The 22,944-nt window shown below is 42.8% G+C and overlaps 2 protein-coding genes across 2 annotated transcripts; both read right to left on the reverse strand.

Moving 5' to 3' along the window:
• Positions 1–626: 626 nt before the first annotated feature.
• LOC124645117 (E3 ubiquitin-protein ligase MYCBP2-like) lies at positions 627–22,662 on the reverse strand. Its single transcript, XM_047184863.1, has 19 exons — positions 22,476–22,662; positions 22,161–22,336; positions 21,852–22,077; positions 21,276–21,771; positions 20,989–21,155; positions 20,723–20,907; positions 19,759–20,643; positions 19,581–19,685; positions 19,131–19,367; positions 18,813–19,022; positions 17,654–17,788; positions 17,124–17,302; positions 6,714–6,957; positions 5,361–5,521; positions 5,044–5,209; positions 4,241–4,362; positions 3,542–3,646; positions 2,754–2,923; positions 627–1,039 (listed from the first exon to the last, which is right to left on the reverse strand). The coding sequence occupies exons 1-19, from the start codon at positions 22,660–22,662 to the stop codon at positions 897–899; spliced, it is 4,299 nt and encodes a 1,432-aa protein (XP_047040819.1). The 3' UTR covers positions 627–896.
• LOC124645062 lies at positions 9,865–10,833 on the reverse strand. Its single transcript, XM_047184803.1, has one exon. It carries the CDS (start codon positions 10,746–10,748, stop codon positions 9,996–9,998), a length of 753 nt encoding a protein of 250 aa, XP_047040759.1. The 5' UTR covers positions 10,749–10,833; the 3' UTR covers positions 9,865–9,995.
• Positions 22,663–22,944: the final 282 nt, after the last annotated feature.

The following is a 22,944-nucleotide window of genomic DNA, read 5'->3' on the forward strand; positions in this document are numbered from 1 at the left end:
CCACTTTTGCTAAAACGTCATATCTTTATATGCTATTGTCTAGCTGGGCTCCTGGAGTTCCACATCAGGTGTTTTAGATCTTCAATTTGTATAAGTCAATAGAAAGTGCTTATCAAATTGAACAACTTTTGCTAAAACGTCATACCTGTATATGGTACAGAGAAGCTGGGCTCTTGGGGTTCCACATCAGGTGTTCCAGATCTTAAAATTTATTATCTCAGCTGAAAATGCTCATCATATGAAACAATTTTTGTCATGGCATCATTTTTGTATCTCTTATAGTTTTGTTGGTCTGTTGGTGTTCTGCATCAGGTCTTCAAGTTTCGAAGATAAATTATAGCCTATATGTTGACCAGGCTTAATACTAATACAACACAGAAAAAATCATTGAAATCCGTTCAGTAGTTCCGAAGATTAGCGTGTACAAACAAACAGACATACAGACATACAGACATACAGACATACAGACAGAATTTTTTTTTTGGATTTGTGCTCCATTACTGTTTCTAAACCCCACCCAATTATTATTTTTTAAATATATTCAATGTACAGACACAGTTTTTTTACAGATTTATTATATGTATAGATACAAACAGGTTGAATTTATTTTCATTGACCAATTATATCGAAACAAAATAATTTCATAGAATTTTAACCACAAATATTTAAAACTCGAATTCGTCATCTATTTCATTGTGGTAGAGGGTGATATTATATGTAGGTACTACTTCAGCTATTTTATGTTTTAAGTACCATTCAGGTTAAAACATGAAAGTAAATTACTGATCTGTAGCAAGCAAAACAATAGGCCACCGTAAAACGTGGGTGAACTGTTTGATGTAATGAAACTAGCACAAGTAGTTCGGTAGAGTAGTGAGTATAGAGGAAGAGTTGACTCACCGCATGAGCGGCTGCGCGTCGAGCACCTGGTGCACGGTGGGCGGCGAGGAGAGCTCGAGGCCGCGGGCCAGCAGCAGCGCCTCGCTGGTGTCGGGCGCGTCGCCGTCCGCGCCGGCCGTCTGCACCTCCACCAGCGTCGCTGCGCACACACCGCCATCGTCACCACCACCTCTAGCACAGTACCAGCTGCCTGGACCCCGCCCAAACTCCCGATACATATCACCACCAATTGTAATCCATAAGGCTTCAGGTTTCGCCATTTTTTAAGGTTTTACAACAAATATGTATAGCCAAGATTACGCTTTATGCGGCGTATAATACCCGGTAGCAAAATATTATTAAGAGGACGATGGACAAACTTCTATGGTATACCCTGAGCTATAAGCAGCCAGTGACGATTTTGATACTAGCGGATGCAGTATGGTTCTATAATTACTTTTTCGAAGTTTTATTCCCGTGGTGTAATGTGTAATATATACAGAACTAAGTAAACATCCAAAGTTGCTAATAATTAAAAATTGCTTAGCTCATACATTTCTGATGCACAAATATGCGAATATCTCTTTCTTAAAGATCCCACGGGACATTGTAGACATTGTAAAAGTTATTCCGATTTCTAGAGCTATCATTTGATACCAATTTCATGGATGACCGCCCATAGCCCAGGAACGCCCAGTCTCCTTTGCTGAGCTATTTTGAACGATATACCGAACAAACAGACAGACAGAAAATATTTATTATAATTTTAGCATTAACACAACAACATCTTTATCTATTTGTGTAGATATAAAATATTCACACTCTGTCTGTGTCCTGTCGGAAAGTCTGAGAACCAGTTTATGTATTGTAGTATAATTATATATATTTAATAAATTCCCATACTTATATACTTATTACATACTAATTAATCAAAATGACTAATCTATCTGCCGCCTAGTAGTAGACATTAGTACCTACGGCTTTTATTATTATTTTCTTCACCTTTCGTGATAAGCCTTTATTTAGGTTTTAGAGTTTAGAATTTAAAAAATATTAAACGCATCAAATCAATACATATAAAAGCATCAATACATATAAAAGCATCAAGGTATAAGTCAAGTATATAGGCGATTAGTATGGCACAAATATCGTGCGACCAATACAATAGGCCCGTGACACCTGCGCCGGCGCACGCCGCTGCAATAATAATTTTGCCGGATTATCACAAGTAAATCTTTATCAATACTGTCTTTATAAATGTCTTGGCTGTTATTTATACAACGCATATCACGTTTCAAGCTTTTTGTGTGAACTTCTAGTCTAATCTACGGGAGTTTACCAAGGGGATATTGCCAGGTTTTACTTATTAACTATTTACACACACTGCATTTAACTTGCACCTTCATCCGCGTTCTAAGACCTAATTTCATCTTAATCGGTTCAGCCGTTTCAGCAAGTAAGCGTAACAAACAAACCGGTTCCACATTCATAATATTGTTAGTGCGAAAAGGTAGTTTGTATCAGGAGATATAATGTATGTGGGTAGTGTCTGGGTCTTGCTATAATGAGCGCAAATCAACGATTCATGTATTGGCTTTGTACGCTAAACAAGAAGCTACACAAATAGTTTGGCAAGGTTGTCGTAGTACATGTAACGGTCACAACTGAATGTTAACTAACAATAATATCGTATTTATGATGAGATGATAATACAGGGGTCACGTGTTGAGACAGAGCTCAAGGTTGGTCAAAGGTGAAGCGCTGTCTGAACGTTCATACTAGTATCATAGTGGATGCATAGATAGATGAGCGACCGTCCACATGTTTCGTTTTTAAATTGTGCGAGGTGTTAGTATAGCGTGATGTGTACTGACAGAAGGTGAGCGGCGGCAGGTCGATGTCGGGCGCCAGCAACTTGGAGGCGCCGGCGGCGGCCGCGTGCACCAGCTCCATCTCCAGCGCCGCCAGGCCCTGGCGCGCCGTCGTCATCGGCGCGTCCGAGTAGCCCACGCACAGGCAGCGGAACCCGAACCGGTTCTCCTCACTGCACACAACCATGTCTTACGTTTTTCTTGCCTAATTACTTTGCACATGTCAAATCACTTTTGTTCCTACATTTTGACTATCATATTATCGATAATATCCAACCTCAAAGCGTCAAAGATAGTTTGGGAAAACTAGTAAACATGAGACAAGTATTAAATTCATGTAACGATTCAACACAATATTCAAACAAACCATCCCAAATTAAAAATCTTTAAAACTAGCAAATTATCCGTTGAGTTATGTTACGCGTGCTACAGATTTCTTAAAGTTAGCGTATGCTAAAATAAATGACAAAATAAGGTATTGTGAAGCCACTTATACATCCTCATCCTCCGAGCCTTTTCCCAACTATATTGGGGTCGGCTTCCAGTCTAACCGGATTCAGCTGAGTACCAGTATGCCTCAAGGAGCGACTGCCTGTCTGACCTCCTCAACCCAGTTACCCGGGCAACCCAATACCCCTTGGTTAGACTGGTGTCAGACTTACTGGCTTCTGATTACCCGTAACGACTGCCAAGGATGTTCAATGAGAGCCGGGACCTACAGTTTAACGTGCCATCCGAAACACAGAGCAAACCACTTATAGAGGAAAAAGTTTTTTTGTAGTTATACTTACTTGTTGGACTTATTGTATTCAGTCAAATAGTCGGAGGCTGTCTCGAGCGAGAAGATGACTTCGTTCCCGGGGATGAGCAGCGCCTTCTGCGGCCAGTCGTTGGCGCTACAACACCAGCACGCGTCAGCATCACGCTCTCATAGCAACGAGCGTTGCGTAATGTAAAGCGTCACAGTATTTTTTTAGAATCACATTGAGGTTTTTTATATTTTCATCAGTTAGGATCGCCGTCGAGGATCTACAATGACCTACTTAGTCACGGTTATCATTTATAGGCTCTGAGAGGGTTCTGATATTGGAAGATAAGATTGAAAATAGGCTTCCGGATTGTTCGACCGAGCTTTCCAGTCAGTCGTCCAGAGTCCAGAGTCATGGAGGCCTTTGCCCTTCAGTGGGATACTTCAGGCTTGTAATACGCAATCATATTGAGAAGCTACACTATGGCGTCATAATGACGTTATGTAATGTATGTCAGGCGTTAGAGCCTGTCCAAAAAGCGCGATTTGTGCACGCGTCCAGATGCTGCAAAATCATACGCGATGTCGCATGCATGTGATGCGGCGGATTTGGTCAGTTATAAGCACGAACTCGCACGCAGTACTTGCAGCGAGCTCGTCGAGACTCCCGCTCATTGCAAGCGTGGGAGGTAAGGCGCGAGAGCATCTGGACGGAATGAATGGCTGCTAGTGGGGTGCTCACTTGTTGGCGAGGCGCGGCGTGACGCTGACGTAGGAGCAGTTGTAGTGCATGCAGCCGGCGTCGGCGTCCGCGTCCTCCGCCAGCTCCTCCACCTCGCCCGTGCCGCTCAGCTGCACCAGCCGCTGCACACACACGCGACCCGCTCAGAAACAACTCCACAACCCCTCCCATGGTGAACTAGGGTGTGGGACGACTGTCACCGGCCTACTACCATCATTATTTTTACTATCCTTCATCTTTACATTTATTTGAATAAAAAAAGACCAAGGCATTAGGAATGATGTTTGTTTTTCTAAGGATTCCACTTGAAATGAAACAAAACATTATAATTAAATCACCAGTGACAGTCAGTCCTGTCAGCTAGCTATGTCCCCGCGCGGTCCATGGGAGTGTTACTGAGGAATTTTCCAAATTACCTCGTGTGTTCATAAGTTATTTTATCTCAAAACTTATGAACACACTAGGTATAAGCAAGTACAAGTGAAGCTAATGCATATCACTGCTGCTGTACACTAGGCTGTTTGTATGTACCGGACAGCTTTAGCCGCCGCGGCACTCCTACAATATGCATGACTGCTACAATGAATGAAATAACGCGAGCCTGAAGTTTGCGTCGTATACCTACTTTACAAAGCTTCTGAAGTCTTCACCGGTTCAAAACAATGGAGAGTTGATTGTCATTTGAAAAGTTCGAGTATACCTAATACCCGCGGTAAGTATAAGCAGATGGCGTGGATATATATTGACAGATATAATAGTAAAATGAATGAGGTGAGTGATGGACGAGCCTCTACCTTATATACCTTTCTGAAAGGCGGGTCGGAGACGCGCACCTCGTCGGCGCAGTGGCAGCGATGCTTGGGAGTGCCGGCCACCGCGTACACCGTCAGCGAGTCCTCGGGCTGCGCCGTGATGCTGCGCGGATCCATCTCTAGCACCACCCACGACACGCTGCGCGGGAACAGCACCCTGACCACGCAATACTTCACTTCATAATATGTATGAATAATAAGTTTCTGGGTACTTTAGACTACAATTTAATTACGATTTCAAAACAAAAAAAATAGTGAAAAACGTGTAGGAAGTAAGACAAAGTGTATTGGTGGTGGTGGGGCAGTACCGCATGTTGGTGACGGTGGCCTGCTTGTAAGGGTGGTCGCTCTCCAGCCACGTGTAGTAGTGGCCGGTGGTGCTGGCCTCCTCCGGGCCCGGCAGCAGCAGGTTCAGCGCCGCCACGTGCGGCAGCAGCGCGTGGATCTGCTCCAGCAGCTTGATCACGCTCTGCTCGACACACAATGTTCCATATGCATTTATAAGCATCACGCAATTCACTCACCACAAATACTAAGGCATTCACAAACTCTATTATTCATTAATATAATAATGGCGTCTAAGGCCGTTGTCATAAAAAGAGATCAGCCAACTGCGCAGGACATATTATAGTGCACAAGCATTTGCGCAGACACAGGTGCACTCCCTATTCCTTCACTCTCATAGTCCGATGGGACGGCAATCCGACACCGCCGGAAAGAGATGTTGTACGGGTGAATCAATCACCAACTTCCAAACTTATACGGGCTGCTTTGCGAAAGCTTTAGAAAACCCTCAAAGCGATTTTGGCCTGACCCGGGAATCGAACTAGTTTCTTTATGGCTTGCTAGTGACTGCAGTACTTCTTACATTTTCTACTTTTGTTGAATAGCAGCAAGCACGTCATGCTCCCTTAGACGGTATGGCCAGCGGTAGCGTTGGGGGTCGGGATGTCTCCTTCCTTCAAAAATGTGCGAAGGGGGCGATGGCTGATCCTCGCGTTATACTCGTGAACGGGTGTTGCTGGCGGAACCAGGTCGTGTTGGTGGCTATTGACACTTTATTAATAATAGTATGATTTTCTATTAGCTTTTTTGGAGAAAATAATAATACTGTAGTCCTAGCAGGTACACCTTGTTTGTGTTGTACAGCTACAACATAAGCATCTGCGCATGTGGGTGGGCACGCCGATTTTATGCTTATATTAAAAATACATTTTTATTTTATTAACAGGAGGCTTTGGATACACTTAATAGATAGACTATAAGTAATGCTTGAGTACTTAGTCTTTATAGGTGTAAATCTGTGTGCTAGCCTACTTGTGTTAAGTTTGTTTTTTTTTTTCTTTCTTAATTTTATATAATGGATATCATGTGATAATGATATTTTTATTTGACTTGTTTTGTATACATTCTGGTTCTTCAAACCTTACAGACAGACATGTGTTGCTGGGGAGTTTGTTGCGCCACTTCTTCTTCCCAGCAAAAACACATAGGAAGTAGTGAAGGGTGGGCGTTTTGGGGCTGTCTATTGTTTTTGACGTTTGAAAAGTGCTGCAGCCTAATTTGAATAAGCGATTTTGAGTTTGAGTTTGAACCCGAGACCTCGGGTACAGCAGCCGCGATTGCTACTAATGATTAGCCAATTGAAGAGAATGGTTTACCTTTGGGTCGTCGAGGTGGTCGAGATGCGCGAGCGTGTAGGGCAGCAGCACGGAGACGGCGGGCGAGGCGTGCAGCGCGGCGGCGCGGCGCCGCAGCTCGTCGGGCGCCAGCTCGCTGCGCAGCGCGCTCAGCAGCTCCGCCGCGCGGCCCAGCACCGCGCCCGCCGCTAGCTGCGCCAGCCCGCGCAGCGACCCCGCCAGCCCGCGCCCGCACTCCATCGCGTTCGACACGCACTTCGACGACCTGCATCACATCAACCACCTTGTGCAACTCTTCTTACTGACTAGCTTTTAAAACTGTATCTGTCATGGAGAACAAAATTACTAGCGGAGGTGCCACAACGGAAAATTGGATAGGTAGTGACCCAAGCTATCATCCCCTGCAGTATGTCGTGCTATTTACTGGACACCCTGTAGAATGAATATTTTTCAGTTAAAAATTATAGGTAGGTACTGTGTTATTTCAAATATAAGATGTGACGAATATTGGTGTAGATTTATTTATATTCATCATCAGCAATGTTTTACATAGATATGTAGAAAGTGAAGTAATAAACAATTTATTAATAATAAACAATCTCCCGTAGATACTTTTTGAATGTACCTTTACTCAGAGCAACATCGGACACACATAAAGTCTGCCATTTAGTGGATGCGCTGTTATGATATAGGTGTGAAAACTCTAATTCGATAAACACTGTCCCTATAATTTTAATTCCCATTTTTCTTGGTGAACTTCATAATATGGCAACATCGAAAATAACAACAATCATCATCAGCACGGTTCTAGAACAAATTTGGCTAGTAGACGAACTAACGCAATAGCATAAGTTGATACTTAAATTACACCATGGGGGTATTTTAGACCCGTGGTGAATAAAATAGATTTTTAATCGAGTCTCCGTTTAATGATTCCTAGTAGAATTGTACCTATTTCATTTATGGGGGATAAATAATTTGTTGTGGGGCAAGTTCTCTGTACACGATAATACTTATATAAGTTTTATTTTTCTAACTTTTTTTATCTCTCTCTTTTTCTTCGTTCATTTCAAATGAATGCTTCTTCAAACTTTCTAATTCAATTACTATTTTTAAAGAATTATTAACTTTTTACTGTCACTATACTTCGGCCGTTCAGAGAATGCGTTCCTGACACCTATCAGTTAGTCACGACTAGTGATGGGCACAACATAACACTGAGTTCGTTACCGTTCCTTCAAAATGAACCGCCGCATTATTTTAAGATTATTTTCGTTTTAAATTGGCGGAATCATTTGTTTTATATTTTAGTTATTTAAGTGGAAACCAAAAAAAGGTAATATTCATATAATAAAATTGTTTTATTTATTCTTTGTTACAAGTACATTGAATTGAATGTGCGAACAGAATATTAATCAGACTCCGATTTGCTTGAGGAGGTGGTGTCTTCATCATCATCTTCGCCTACATGTATAATTATATTATTACACTAGTTTACAGTACATTTGTTGCCGGGATTTTTTAAGCTGTTGTTGACTACTCATATTTAACCATATTTAAAACTATTAGTAGTTTTTTTTTATCAGCTCTAGTTTTTGAGATTCAGCTAAGTGCGGTTTAAAGAGAAAAACCGTGTATTTACCTTAAAGAATATTTGTTTAAAAATTATATTAATTGTTAAGTTCCAAAAAACTTGGCTTTAAAGCTCTTCTCTTATGTGTAGACTTTGGGAAATGGCGTATCAGAGACCAGCAATAGTCAGACATAATATTTACATCCCAGAAACCCTGATAACGTTCTTCCATGACACGTTAATCTTGATGCATACGTTCTCCCTGCTCTTCGCTCATATCTCCTAAATTTTCCGGAAATCTGTCCAGATGACTGAAGACGAAGTGAGTTTATGCTGAAATTGCATCCCATATCTCTTAATTGTAAAAGCAGTTCTTCGACAAGATCAACATAATTTTCATTATATTTTTTCAAAATTCAATATAATTTTTATTCTCTGAAAGTTCAGGTGAATGCTGCACTGGACGCTGAACACATGTACTACTTCGGTTTTGCCATTTAGCTCGATTTTTGGTGTTTAAGCTGTTTATGTTCACGCTACAAAAGTAAGAGTCTTCGAGATGATTTTTCGATTCTTTCCAAATAGTTGGTGTTTTAAGTTTAAAAGTACTTCTTTTACCACTTTTCCATAATCTTAATTATTCAACGCACGATTTACAAACACAATCAGGAGCCCAAGATTTTTCATTTTTATCTAACAACATTCCAAAATATAAAAAATAAGTATTTTTAAGCGTCTCTGATGACATTTCTACTCTTCTCAAACACATATTCTCCACATAAGTAACAAACATGGTTTGGATTGTTCAAACAACGCCTCCTTGAACTACTCGTGTTGTAAAAACTTCACATATTTGTATAATTACAATAAAATACGTACTTTAGCGACTGAAAAAGGTTCAGAAAAGAGAAAGTCAATAACAAGTAAAGTCGAGCTACAAAAAAATTTTTGCGGGTGTAATTAATAAAAACTAAACATAAGTGAATGTTACCAGCCATTAAATCCACGGCAACAGGCAAAAAGTTTGATTTTGTAAACTAGTGTTATCAATAACAGAATCAATCCTGATATCTCGGTCTAACAAAAGCCGGGTAATCAAATAAAAACAGATCGAAAACACTTGAAAAACGTGGTCTATGCGCACGAAACGACAACGGACGACTGTTTTAGCGTCACAAAATGGCGGCCCATAACGCCATTTGGGGTTACCATTTTTAATCTAAGTATAAAAATGCGGTTTGGTCATAGTTTTATTTTTATATTTCATAAACGTTATAATTAAGTCTTATAGTCCATTATTTTCCAATTCTTAAAAAGAAAATCAAAACGTATTATTTTATATTATAACTGTATAAGAACAGATTACGATACTTGCCTGTTATTTTTAGCACAGCACTACAAAATATAAACCGCTGACATAACCTTGTAATAGCGCAGTGTCCAGTGGTGGACATTTGGAAGTTTAATAATGAAAACCTCAGTTTCTTCGCAATACAGGTTTAATAATCTGAATTCTTGACATTTTACAAAATGAAATTATAGATTTTCTGGCGACGCAACCGTGTACAATATAGAAGTGAGTAATAAAAAAAGTTTGCGGGTGAACGTAAAACAAAAAATAATTATTTGATAGTATCACATCAAAGTGTAACTTGTTGCTATTAAAAATCACTAGGCGTAGGTATGGCGCAGACATCTTCCCCCCCGTTGAAAGACTCCTTTCAACTACATCAGTCTTCATCCGGTAAAGATGTAGGCAAGGGACAGATCCGAGTGAGAGGTCTCCTGAAGCAACCTCTGGTAGTTTGCACATCTGCGACTCGCGTGACTCCGTCGGTCCCCGGGAACAGGCGGCTGACTCGTCCCGTTCGCCAACTGAGTGGTGGGACATTATCCTCATGGAGAAGAACTAAGTCGCCGACCTTTAGGGATGCTGATTTAGTACGCCATTTTGAGCGCTGCTGTAGCTCTGCTACATATTCCCTTTGCCAGCGCTGCCAAAAATGTTGATGTATTTGTTCAAGCTTCATGTAGCGTTGAAGGTTGTTCTGGTTCTCGTGCTCGAGCGATGGACCAGGCAATGCATTTAAGGCACGCCCTATCAGAAAGTGACCGGGAGTTAGGAAATGGTAATCGTTAGGGGAAGGGGAGAGTGGGCATAAAGGTCTACTGTTGAGTACAGCTTCCACTTGTGTGAAAAGAGTACATATCTCCTCAAATGTTAAATGATTGTTTCCCATAACGCGTTTTAAGTGGTATTTCGCGGATTTAACGCCAGCCTCCCAGATGCCGCCGAAATGTGGAGCATACGTGGGAGAGAACACAAACTTCACACCTTCATTGGTAGCAAAATCAACTACAGGCTCATGATTGGTTTTAAGAAAATTGCCTATTTCCTTAGCAGCTGCAACAAAGTTGCGGCCGTTATCGCAAAATATCTCCGCTGGCTTGCCCCGTCGCGATATAAATCTGCGTAATGTCATAATAAAAGCGTCTTTGGACAAATCACTGACGGCTTCCAGGTGCACACATTTATAGCGAAAACATACAAACAAACATAAATAGGTTTTAGTTAATCGCGCACCTCGACCCTTTCTATTTAGCGTGAGAAACGGACCAGCGAAGTCAACGCCAACAGTACGAAATGGAAAATCAGGTGTGATGCGCTGTGCAGGTAAGTTTCCCATCATGGGAGTTAATGTTTTACCTTGAATACGTCTACATCTGACACAGGCATGTACTGTGCGGCGGGCCAAGTGCCTACCGTTTATAGGCCACACAGTTTCTCTTACACAGGCCAGCAACAGTTGAGGCCCGGCATGCATGTTCCGTAAGTGTTCATGTTTGAAATATAATTTGGTGAGTGGATGAGAGGCGTGTAAAAGTATGGGATGTTTTTTAGTATAATTATAATTTGATAATTCTATTCTACCACCGACTCTCATCACCTTGTCATCATCCAAAAAGGGTGAAAGTGACAAGAAAGATGATTTGCTACTTAAATTTTTATTTTTTAACAAAATATTGTACTCTACAGCAAATGAAGTTTGCTGAGCAATTTTACATAGGCTAGTAAAGGATGATTCTAATTCAGTAACACTAAATTTACCAAATAATTTATCTTTAGGATTTTTATGTCTAATATTATGTATAAATCTATTTACATACGCAAATATGCGTCTTAATTTTAAAAACGATGAAAATTTATCTATTTTTAGAATTTCTGTTACAGGTTCCTGGACAACAGCGGAAGTGGATTTCATCTCAGGTAAGTCTGTTTCATTTATTAATTTATTTAAATAGGGCCAATCAGATTCAGGCTGTATTAGAAATTTTGGACCTGACCACCACAAATTAAGATTGGTAATTTGATCTGGACTTACGCCTCTTGAGATCAGGTCAGCTGGATTCTGATCAGTCGGCACATAACGCCACGACGAACTATCGGTAAGTTCATTAATCTCGGCAACCCTATTTGCTACAAATGGTTTTAGCTTTGCAGAATTACCATTCAACCAGCTGAGGACAACGCTAGAATCGCACCAATAAATGATACGATCAACCTCACATCGTAGAGAACTGGTAACTGTCTTGCACAATTTTGCAGCCAACAGAGCAGCACAAAGCTCCAGACGCGGTATTGTCGTCGGCTTCAACGGCGCCACCTTAGACTTAGCACACAGTAAGTTAACCTTTACATCACCAGCTAAGTTGTGTGACCGCAGGTACACACATGCACCGTAAGCGACTTGGGAAGCATCACTAAAGGTATGTATTTCTATATAACTAGGAGCTTCGCATAGCGTTAATCGCGGGATCTGTAGATCTGATAAAAAACTTAAATTGTTAATAAACTTGTTCCAGGATTCCAAAATATCAGAGCTAACCGGTTCATCCCAGCCCTTTTTATTGAGCCATAAGGACTGAAGTAACATTTTAGGTATAATCACGCATGGACTGAGAATACCGAGAGGATCAAAAATCTTGAATGATGTAGACAGTATAGATCGCTTGGTAACTACATCACCTTTGTTGGGAATTACAATTGATATTTGAAGAGTATCGGTTTTAGGATTCCAATTTAATCCTAAAGTATTAGTGGATCCGCTTAAACTAACCTTGTCATTTTGATCAATGACTGATGATGACAAAATACTTGGTAAATTCGACCTGAATTTACGTAGTTTAAACCCTGCAGATTTTAGAGTGTCCGACACCTTGCGCTGAATGTATAACAGCTCGGACTCACAGTTGGATCCAGTGACCAAATCATCGACATAATGATCGTGTTTAATAATATTACCTATAAATTGATCATCGCAATCCTCTGCCAATACTGACAAACACTTGGTGCTTAAATATGTAGCACTTGCGAGACCATAAGTGACGGTTTTTAGACGTAAAGTTTTGATAGGATTTGACTCATCACTTCTCCAAAGTATTAATTGTAAATTACGATCCTTTTCATCTAGTTCAACCATCCTAAAGAATTTTTCAATATCGGCTGTCAAAATGTATTTGTACTGACGAGCTCGAATCAAAATAGAAAAGATTGAGTCTTGAACATTGGGACCGACCATCTGTAGGTCGTTCAGAGAGAAACCTGAGGAAGTTCGTGCCGATCCATCAAAGACAACACGTGTCTTTGTCGTTTCACTGTTTTGTTTAAACACTGCATGATGGCAAAGATAATAGGATGGAACGGGATTTATAATCGGACATTCCTCTAAATGGCCTAGCTCTAAATATTCTTGAATGAAATTTGAATATTGTAACTTTAATTCTGGATTCTTACGGAAACGTTTTTCTAAATACAATAATCGTTTCTTGGCCATTGCGTAAGAATCTCCTAAACAATCTGGACTATCAATTAGAGGCAGCCTAACACAAAATCTGCCAGATTCTAAACGGTAAGTATTACGATAAAAGTGGTCTTCACAAGCCTGCTCAATTTTACTAAAATATTGCTTATCTGGAACTTGCTCCAGTTCCCAAAACTTTGTTAATTGAGAATTAATATCGGAATTATTGCATTCGTCACTATCACTGATTGAAACATGACACGGAATACTCTTTGGTAACGAACGATTCCTTAAACTTGGAAAAATAGGGCCGGCGACTAGCCAACCTAGCTTTGAGCTACGTAGCTTGGGCATGTTATGACCTAATGCTAGCTGATCACATCCTAATAGGTCCCAAAATAGGTCCGCACCTATCAAGATGTCTATTGCCGAAGGCTGATTAAAATTGGGATCAGCTAACTGTATGTCTCGTGGGATATTAAGTTGACTAATATCTATAGATTGTTTAGGAATAGCACCTGTTAACTGGTTCAACACATAAAATGATTGTACAACACTGTAGTCGTTGCTAAATGAATTTAATCGGGCAATGCAACTTTTATTTACATGTTCCGCTAAGTTGTTGCCTATACCAATAACGTTTATAGTATTTATAGTACATACCTGTAATGATAACTTGTTCATGAGTGACTGGCTAATAAATGAGGACTGACTTCCACAGTCTAATAAAGCACGCACTCGAAATTGCTTGTTTGTTTGAGGATTGATAACGTTTACCATGGCTGTTGACAAAAGAATATGATTTTCTACGAAATTATCACTAATCGAATTATTAACTGATATTTCACTTGAACCGCGATCTGTGTTAGTGCTATTGCTGCTGACTGTACTAGTATTACCTGTGCTAGCATTGTTAGAATTAGGTAAATGCAAGAGTGAGTTGTGTCTACGCTTGCACTCACGACAGGGACCCAACTTGCAATCACGTGCACGATGCCCAGTTCGTAAACAATTGGAGCATAAGTGCAACTTAAATGCTTCGTCTCGTCGTTCTTGAACACTCTTCGCTAGGAATGTAGGGCAGTCGTAAATCCAGTGGTCACCTTTACAGACAACGCACTGCTTAGTGACAGAGCCGGTGTTCTGAACTGTAGATGAAAACGACTTAGTGCTACGAGAATTATTATTATTATTTTGGCGTGATTGTGTAGCCTTGGGTGTGTCAGACTTGTTTTGGAACATAGTTGCTAACACATCAGCGCGATCAGTTAGGAACTTATTGAAGTCCTTTAGAGTGGGGAGATCGGACAAACTATTACGGTGTTCTTCCCACTTCATAGCAGTACGATTATCTAACTTAGGTATAAGAATTTTGATAATTATCATATCAAGCAGCTCATCTTGTTTAGCTAAGCTTGATAATGCTCGCAAGTTTTTTGTTACGTGGTCAACTAGAAACCTCAGTGATTTGTCTGATTCACGTTTGTATTGTTGCTGTGTCGATTCAAAATATAACAATGAATTGAGGTGTTGATTTATAAGCTGGCGCTTGTTATCGTAACGATCGCACAAAAGCTGCCATGCAGTTTCATAATTAGTTTCGCAAATCTCTAAATTAGAAATAATTCGCGCAGCTTCATTTTCGAGATACGATACCAAATAATGGAACTTATGAATAGGCTTGATACGCTCATTGTTATGAATAAGCGACAAATAAGTATCTCGGAACTCAAGCCAGCGGAAATAAGCGCCATCGAACTTTGCAATTTGTATTTGTGGTAATTTAAAATCAACATGATGACAATGAGTTGACTGATCGTGATGACATTGTGATGAATTGTGCGAATCAGAATAGTGAGAAGTAGTCTTATACTTGTCAAGTTGCTCTTCAGCAATTGCCAGATGTGAGGTGAAGATCTGCTCAATTCCATCACGTTCATCAATCTCAGAGTCCATATTATCGCAATTAATAACCTCAATCTGAGCCTGTAGTTCATCGAATTTGCTAGACATAGCTCGTATTTTATCAATATTAATTTCTAACTCTTTAATTTGGGTTTTTGATAATTTTAAAGAGCATACTACATCTAAATACCTTTTAAATTTCGTTAAACGACCTTTGACCGAGCTACGTTTAGCAAATAGCTCCTTCAATTGTTTTGCATTACTGTCTTTATCTTCGCTTAAAGACATTTTGTTTATTAATTAATAGTATGTAACAACAACAAACGACAAACTAGTACTTAAGAAAGTATTATAGGTGATTGAGTAATCTAAACAGTAACACACTAATGCAAAATGAAGGAATAAAGTTATATGTTCAACTCTTATCTGATACTCCCTCGGCGACACCTGGGGCCCGAACGCAGCCACGCGGCAGCAGCGCGGTAACCGCGCGGCAGCAGCGCGGCGGCGGCTCGGCGCGGCGCGTGGCGAAGCGCAGACGCTTCGTCACCCGAACGCGGCTAGCGGTAGTCAACGTCGGGCGGCGCCGAATTCCCTGGAATAGTCGGCCAAAATATTTGAAATAATGTGAACTAGAATAATGACACGCACTATTGGGAGGGTGGCTAAGTTTAGGCCTTCAGATTACCTAGCAGAATGAAAATATCGGGAATGTAATTACTAATAGGTGTTTAGATACTCAAGTATTATTTATTTATGAACTTATTTTCATGAAATTACTGTTATTTTAATGAATTTATGATTTTACAAATGATTACGTAGGTAGTTGACAATAAATTATGGATTTTAATTGTACTATTTTAGGAGATTTACTGATTGTTTACTTGAAATAAGCCTTAAAATTGCTAGATATTTTGTTAAACTAATGAAATACACAAGTGGAGTGTACCAAACAGCGACCTTTTCGATAGGAAAAATGGGTTCAGGTATTAGGGTAAATCGTAGGAATGGCACTTAACTGATAGGCGAGACGGCTGCTTCTGGCCGCACTGGTCCTCGCTGGTGGCTGTGGTACTGATAGGTACACGAGCTGCTCGCAGATGTTGACGAAATTCTCGGACTGACGTGGCAGGCTGACGGTGAACCTCGACGGAGTAGAAGCTAAGGCTGGGCGCGGCGAGTTCTTCTGACCGACCTGGCTGGCTTAGTTGTCTTCTATTATAGTGTTCTTGCGTCTGTAGTCCTCCACGATGAATCTTTGGTAGATTTCCTTTTAGTGAGAATTCCTTTGTCTTCGTAGTCGATCCGAATTTTTGCAAATCCGTCCTGTCACGGTCGCCAATTAATGTCCAGTGGTGGACATTTGGAAGTTTAATAATGAAAACCTCAGTTTCTTCGCAATACAGGTTTAATAATCTGAATTCTTGACATTTTACAAAATGAAATTATAGATTTTCTGGCGACGCAACCGTGTACAATATAGAAGTGAGTAATAAAAAAAGTTTGCGGGTGAACGTAAAACAAAAAATAATTATTTGATAGTATCACATCAAAGTGTAACTTGTTGCTATTAAAAATCACTAGGCGTAGGTATGGCGCAGACACGCAGTATAGATTTAGAAAAATATTGTTTACCAAGTTATTTGACACTCAGTTTGGCACAAAATTATAACATTCATTGATTATTGATATAATAATGTTGTTTTAATGCTCCTCAATTGTTAAAACGGTAAACAACCAGCAAAAATATTTTTATCGTAACTGCAACGCCATTGCAAAGTTACGTCGTCAGTTCAATCGCGACGTGTCAGGAACGCATTCTCTGAATGGCCGAACTATAGTGGTCGATGTTAGTTTAGGGTTGGATTTTAATTATCCTATTCTAAGCTAGATGGATTTACAAAAAATGGGTGGTTTCCCATAAAAGACCTAAACAGGTGGAGCACGGGTGGAGCCAGTAACGCTCCTCGTCTCCCGATCACCCGAATTTTCGCGCGCTGCTTTGTTAGGAGATTTTACGTTAACCTCCGCTAGTTATTTTGTCCTCCGTGGTCTATAATATTAGTGTTATGATGTAATTGATTCAAAATGAGGACATCATTAGCAATAATATATGTACTTAAAAATAATGTCGCTAAGTAAGAGGGATACCCGTAGTAAACGAGGCAGGGTATCTGCCCCCGGGCGAGCGTGGTGCCGTTGAAGCTGAGCGAGCACGAGGCGAACCGGAAGGTGGTGCCGTCGGGGCCCTTCACGGACGGCAGCCCGCAGTCGCCGTTGGCGGTGCGCCCGCCATGGTTGCACAGCCGGATGGCGTAGCGCAACTCCTCCTGAACACGCAGTCTCACAATATGCCACTATTCGACCACATCTAATACATGCCTTTTTTTAACGACTTCGAAAATCATCAAATGACCCCTCTCCCGCTGTAGGTTAGCAGCGGTGAGGGAGTGTCAGCCTTTTACTGACTAAAAATCATCGTGTTCAGTCGTAGGCCTTTTATGTACCAGGGCCGCGGTAACTCTTTCGAACAATCCCGCAGCCCCGGCAGATGTAATACATGCCTCTAATATAATGAAGCTTCAGAAAGTATATACACGTTTAAAGCAGATATCGTAATCATAATAGTATCGTCGTCTGTATGAGGAGTTCTTTCAACTAGCAGTATCGTGTAAGTTTACCTTGAGCACGACGGGGCGCTCGAACTTGAGCTGCACCATGTCGTGGTGCAGGTCGGCGGCGCTGTAGGTGCCGTGCGCGATCTCCACGCTCACCCAGCAGTGCGTGGGGTTGGCCTCCTCGGGCACCGCGCGCAGCTGCAACCAAACACCTTACTACTACTTGCTACTCTACTATAAAGCAGCTATGTATAATTATTAAACCATAATAGTCTAAAACACGCTTTTGACTTTGATTCCAAACAGCCAGTCCGCCATCTTGGAGAGGCCGCCATATTGGATTTATAATGTCCTTTCGTAGCTAGTCATGTATTGTCATTAGAACTCAGAGCGAGTGCAAAATGTCATCCTGATCGAAGACCGGGAAGTGGGTCAAATTAAGATACAAAAATTTTCTTACATATAGGAGAGTTGCCTATATTGTACCAGTTAACAAACTTCATAAGCTATCACAAAAACTACTTTATTTTAAAGGAATATATTACTATATATAAAAAGGTTGTTCTATTAGCAAAAATTTTGTATTGAAAGAAAATGAGGAATTTCAAAAATAAATATGAAAATTAAAGTTTAAAAAAGTCTCAAAAAGTACAATTTAGGAATATGGTTTCCTTAATTGTACCATAGGTTTCCTAAATTGTACTTCATATTCTAAATGAGATTAAAGTGATTCTTATTAACTAAAAGTACAAACATGTCTATGAAAAATATTATTCAAATAGATTTGAATATTACTTATGTAGTTAATAAAATAAAATATGGAAAAATATTTGGAATTAAATTTTTATTTTTCGGTTTATTTTTCAATCAATCAATTTAAAACTGAACATTACAGTTTAGTAGATTTTGAGGTGGTACAATTTACGAGCCGGTCCAATTTATGCAACTCGACCCTACATAGTTACAAGTGAAGCTAACATAAGCGTATTATAACAAACATATGATGTTAAGAGGGTTCCTGTAAAATTTAAAACACAGTTTTATATTTTGTCAATGTCATAAGTAAGCATGTTACCAGCTCTGAGTCGGTGAATTCGTGCACTCGTCTATCATTCCATTATACTTAGGTATATCAATAAATATCAATCAAAGTTATCAGTGTACCCAATCCGTACAGTACAGACTGGTTGTTGGTCGGTTTGAGGCTTGGGAGTAAGGTTACCCGCACGTCGTGCAGCAGCTCCATGGAGTAGTCGTAGCTGCCGAGGCCGCCGTAGACGCCGACGCCGACGAGCGTGACGCCGGGCCGGTCCACCGTGAAGCAGATGGCGTCGGGGCTGCCGTTGCCGGTGTTCCACGCCCGCGTCTGGTTCACGCGCATGAACCGCGACGGCGTCACCAGGTTCTTCACCGTGTTCGACTCGCTCTCCTCCTACAATACACATTATTACATTAGATACGGAGTTAGCATGTTGACTACATGTAATGATAGGTATAGCGGCAAAGCACAGTAGGCACGGCGTCTGGTGCGTAGACTGACCCGCACGCTGGTGGCGCTGATGGAGAGCTCGGCTACGATCCTGGCGATGAGTTTGCAGCAGAACTCGGCGAGGCGCTCGTTCTGCTTGATCTCGCCGTGGTCGTGCGCCTGTCCGCACGGCCGCGACGTCATCTGCTCCTTGATGGGGATCATCACGATGTCCAGCAGCCGCGGGATCACGTCCAGCAGGTGCCACTCTGCGGGATTCGCTTTCGAGTCCGCCTCGCCTTCCAGTTGCTGCACAACCAGATCACATTTCATCATTCTATTATTTCTCATACTAATGGTCCAAGAGCAAGGCAAGGTTGAGACAAACAAAGCTGAACATGCTTCGAAATAATATATTGGTATGTAAAAATATTGTGATTGCAAATTAATGATTTCAACACAACGTTGTAAAGTTCTTTCGACAGTGAGAATCTAAATGAAATTGTTGATGTGAAATATTACCTTTGGCATATCTCTGTTGTTAGCCCTTGGAGGAATCGGGGGTGGTTTTTGTGAGTGCGACGCACGAGGCACGGTCGCGGACTTGGAAGGAACCTCTTTGATTACCTACGAAATACATAGAAGGATGATGTATGTCGGTGGCGGCGATGTGTCCGCGCGTAGTGGGGGTGAGGCGTACCTTGGCGTCGGGTGTGGGCGGCGTGAGCGGCACGACGTGGTGCAGCAGGTCGCGCAGACAGCGCGAGGCGCAGAGCGCGGCGCAGGTGGCGGCCAGCTCCTGGCGCACGCGCGGCGGCACGGCGCCCCCGCGCACCGCCTGCAGCAGCGAGCACGCCTGCGCCCACTTGAGCGCCGCCGTGGGGAAGAACGCGTGGAAGCACGCCGTCACCGTGTCGTGCGCCTCCGCCAGCACGGCCGAGCTCAGCTCCAGCGCGAACTGCACGTAGCACGCGCGGTTGCTCTTGCTCTTGCCCGGCTTGCGAGCCAGCATAGCGCACGTCGGCGTCGGCTCCGCCATTATGGACTGGATCAGGTTCCGCACCTCCGCGATAGCTTCGAAGTACGACATGTACTCGTGCGAGTTACGCTTCCTATTGTTTTGAGGATATATCTCATTGATGTAAGACTTGACGAGTCTCAGACATGCTCTGATTACGTAAACCAGTCGCTTCTGATGCTTCATTATCATCAACTTTTGATAGTTAATCGGAATCGTTCCGTTTGTCTCTAGACTGGATTCTTTGAAAGTAGTCCAGCTCCATTGTAATAAGGTTATGAGGGACTTGAAACACGCCACCGTCACTTTTCTGGATAGATTCTTGCTTAGGACGACAACTGGTTCTCCGAAGTCCACTACTTTGAGGGGTAATGCATGATCAGGATTGACAGTGTTGTAGATGAAACACGGTATTTGACCGGCGTTTACGTCTGTTCCGTTATTAGATTTCTTGGAGGTTTTGAAATGGAAACCAATCTCATCATTGATGACCATGGCTTGTCCCGCCGAGCCGCAGTCGGAGGAGGGTCCGCTGATGCAGGCCCACGCGACGTACCAGCGGTTAGCCTGCAAGCAGTCGAGTGAAGGTGAGGTGGCGAAGCGGAGTCGGCACGGCATGCAGCATGCACAGTAGGGCGACAGTTACGGCGAGCGGCACGGGCGTGTCGAACATGACGGGGTAGCGGTCGCGCGGCGGGCACTCGTACACGATGTCGTCGGTCTCGCGCAGCAGCTCGCCGTCGCCCTCCTGCTCGCCGCCCTCCATGCCCAGGTCGAACAGCTTCACCTTCGCCGTGTAGTCGCCGCGCCCGCCGTACAGGCCGATGCCGCCTGCCAACCAACACACCACTCAACTTACACTATACTCATTCTATATAATTACATCAACGTAATGTCACTCAATAATCTTACCCAGTATGATATCAGTGTCACACATGAAGCGAATAGCTTCTACCGAATGTCCCGAGTATCCCCAGCCACCGCCGTTGCTATCGAATCGGTTCACAGTCAGAAACTCCTCCTTCACCGCCAATATAGGGGAGCCCAAGCTTTCTCTTCGCGAATCCGCTTGGTTTAACCTAAAACATTAAAAATCAAAAAATACAAATAGTATTACGAACACGTTCTTCAAATATGAGTTACCTGACGATTGAAACTTAGGCCTTAAGTCGCACAATGTAGGTGCGAACACTACAAACCTGATGTCATGTGCATAAGTCAAGGAGTCCAAGCAGCCGAGCAGATGCAGGGCGGCGTGGATGCGCGTCACCGTGCAGCCGCCCACCGACGGGATCGCCAGCTCCTGGTTCAGCACCGACATGTTCGACAGCGCTACGTTGTCCGTCGGACGATCCTCGTCTCGACACGAAAGGTCAAAGTTCTCCAAGTTCTTAAAGTCCTCCAAGCGTTTCATACTCCCGTAGTTGGGGTACTCGAAGTCACCTTCATCGAAATATGTTTCGGGATCATTGCAACACTTCTGCAGCTTGTGCGAGTCGTAGGCTAGTATGTTGTAGCACTTGATGACCCTCATCTGCGGCTGGTAGCACCACAGCAGGTCGTACAGCGGGTCGAGGCACGCCAGGCTGTTGACGAAGTCCACCTGCTCGGGGCCCGTCCACGTGTTGCACGTGCCGTCCATTCGGTTTATAGTGATGCACTTGAATGTGTGCTCCGGCCGGTTCGGGAGAATTACTGACAAATAAACAAGTACCAGTTAAACAGGGAGTTCTTCAGTAGCTGGCAATGACCCGCCGCACACTGCCTATACTTACTGATGGTGTTGCTGTTCGCTGAGATGGTAGAACTGAACAGGGTGTCTGTCTTGATCAGCGCCTGAGAAACTTGGACAAAGGTTTGGTCTCCAGATGCAGATACCCAAACTGCTTTGCACGAGTGGCGAGGACCTAGCCTGGGCACGCGGCCGGGCGTGGCGTACCAGATGGGGCTTCGGTCCGCTCTCACTGGTTCCTCCATACGTGGCCGGCCAAGCGAGCCTTTCTGATGTACATAAAAACATACTAGTTTATAAAAGCTTCGTTCTCGGTATCGTAGTACATGTAGGAGTGATATTGCTGGCGCACCTGGTAGCTGCCGAAGGTATAGAGCTCTCCGTCGCGCGTGAGCACGGCGGTGTGGTTGCTGCCGGCGGCGACGCTGGCCGCCTTGGGCACGCGCACGCGCACGATGCGGTGATGCACGGCGATGTCGCCCGCGCCCAGCTGCCCGTACTGGTTGGAGCCGAACGTCAGCACCTCGCCTGCAACACCAGCGTTCAATGCTACCCTACACTGCGATAACCAACTGGGTACCGTAACTAACACATACCTAGCTATTTTTCTGTCAAATAATATTGCATTACATCATAAGAGCAGCGAGTAAAGAGACAGTGTAGGTACCGTGTTCGGTGAGCAGCACGGTGTGGTGCAGGCCGCAGGCGACCGCGGCGATGCGGTGTCCGCCGGGCACGGCGACGCGCGCGGGCGGCAGGCTGCTCACCTTGAGCGCCGCGTCGCGCTCCTCCGCGCCGCCGCCCCACGCGCCGTACCGCCCGCCCTCCGCCTCTGCGTCAACATACTCATACATTACTTCGCCAACAGCTGAACCGAACATTCACTTCTGACCACTGACGATGGAACACCCATTAAGGAGGCGCATAATCAACCGCTAAGCAAGCCAGGTTATATATGTATATGATTTGCTCAAATAAATATTTAATGACCCTATGTGTAACTAAACACCGAAGCAAATAATGTGCCGCGCTTTAGGGCATACATTACCTTGATTTAAGTTGTCAAATTAAAATTCTTCTTGTCATTGATTTTGATAGATCAGAAACCTTACTAGGCAATCCCCATTTAAATCTAT

The sequence above is a fragment of the Helicoverpa zea genome, chromosome 31 (genome assembly GCF_022581195.2).
Source record: "Helicoverpa zea isolate HzStark_Cry1AcR chromosome 31, ilHelZeax1.1, whole genome shotgun sequence".
NCBI classification, from domain to species: domain Eukaryota; kingdom Metazoa; phylum Arthropoda; class Insecta; order Lepidoptera; family Noctuidae; genus Helicoverpa; species Helicoverpa zea.

What these genes read in the sequence shown, in the direction of transcription:
- LOC124645117 (XM_047184863.1), bottom strand. Translation starts at nt 22,662, where the DNA reads ATGTATGAGTATGTTGACGCAGAGGCGGAGGGCGGGCGGTACGGCGCG. An exon ending in ATACCTTCGGCAGCTACCAG is followed by an intron (nt 22,078 to 22,160) that starts GTGCGCCAGCAA and finishes TATGTACATCAG; the next exon opens with AAAGGCTCGCTTGGCCGGCC. An exon ending in AGCGCCCCGTCGTGCTCAAG is followed by an intron (nt 17,303 to 17,653) that starts GTAAACTTACAC and finishes CTGCGTGTTCAG; the next exon opens with GAGGAGTTGCGCTACGCCAT.
- LOC124645062 (XM_047184803.1), bottom strand. Translation starts at nt 10,748, where the DNA reads ATGACATTACGCAGATTTATATCGCGACGGGGCAAGCCAGCGGAGATA.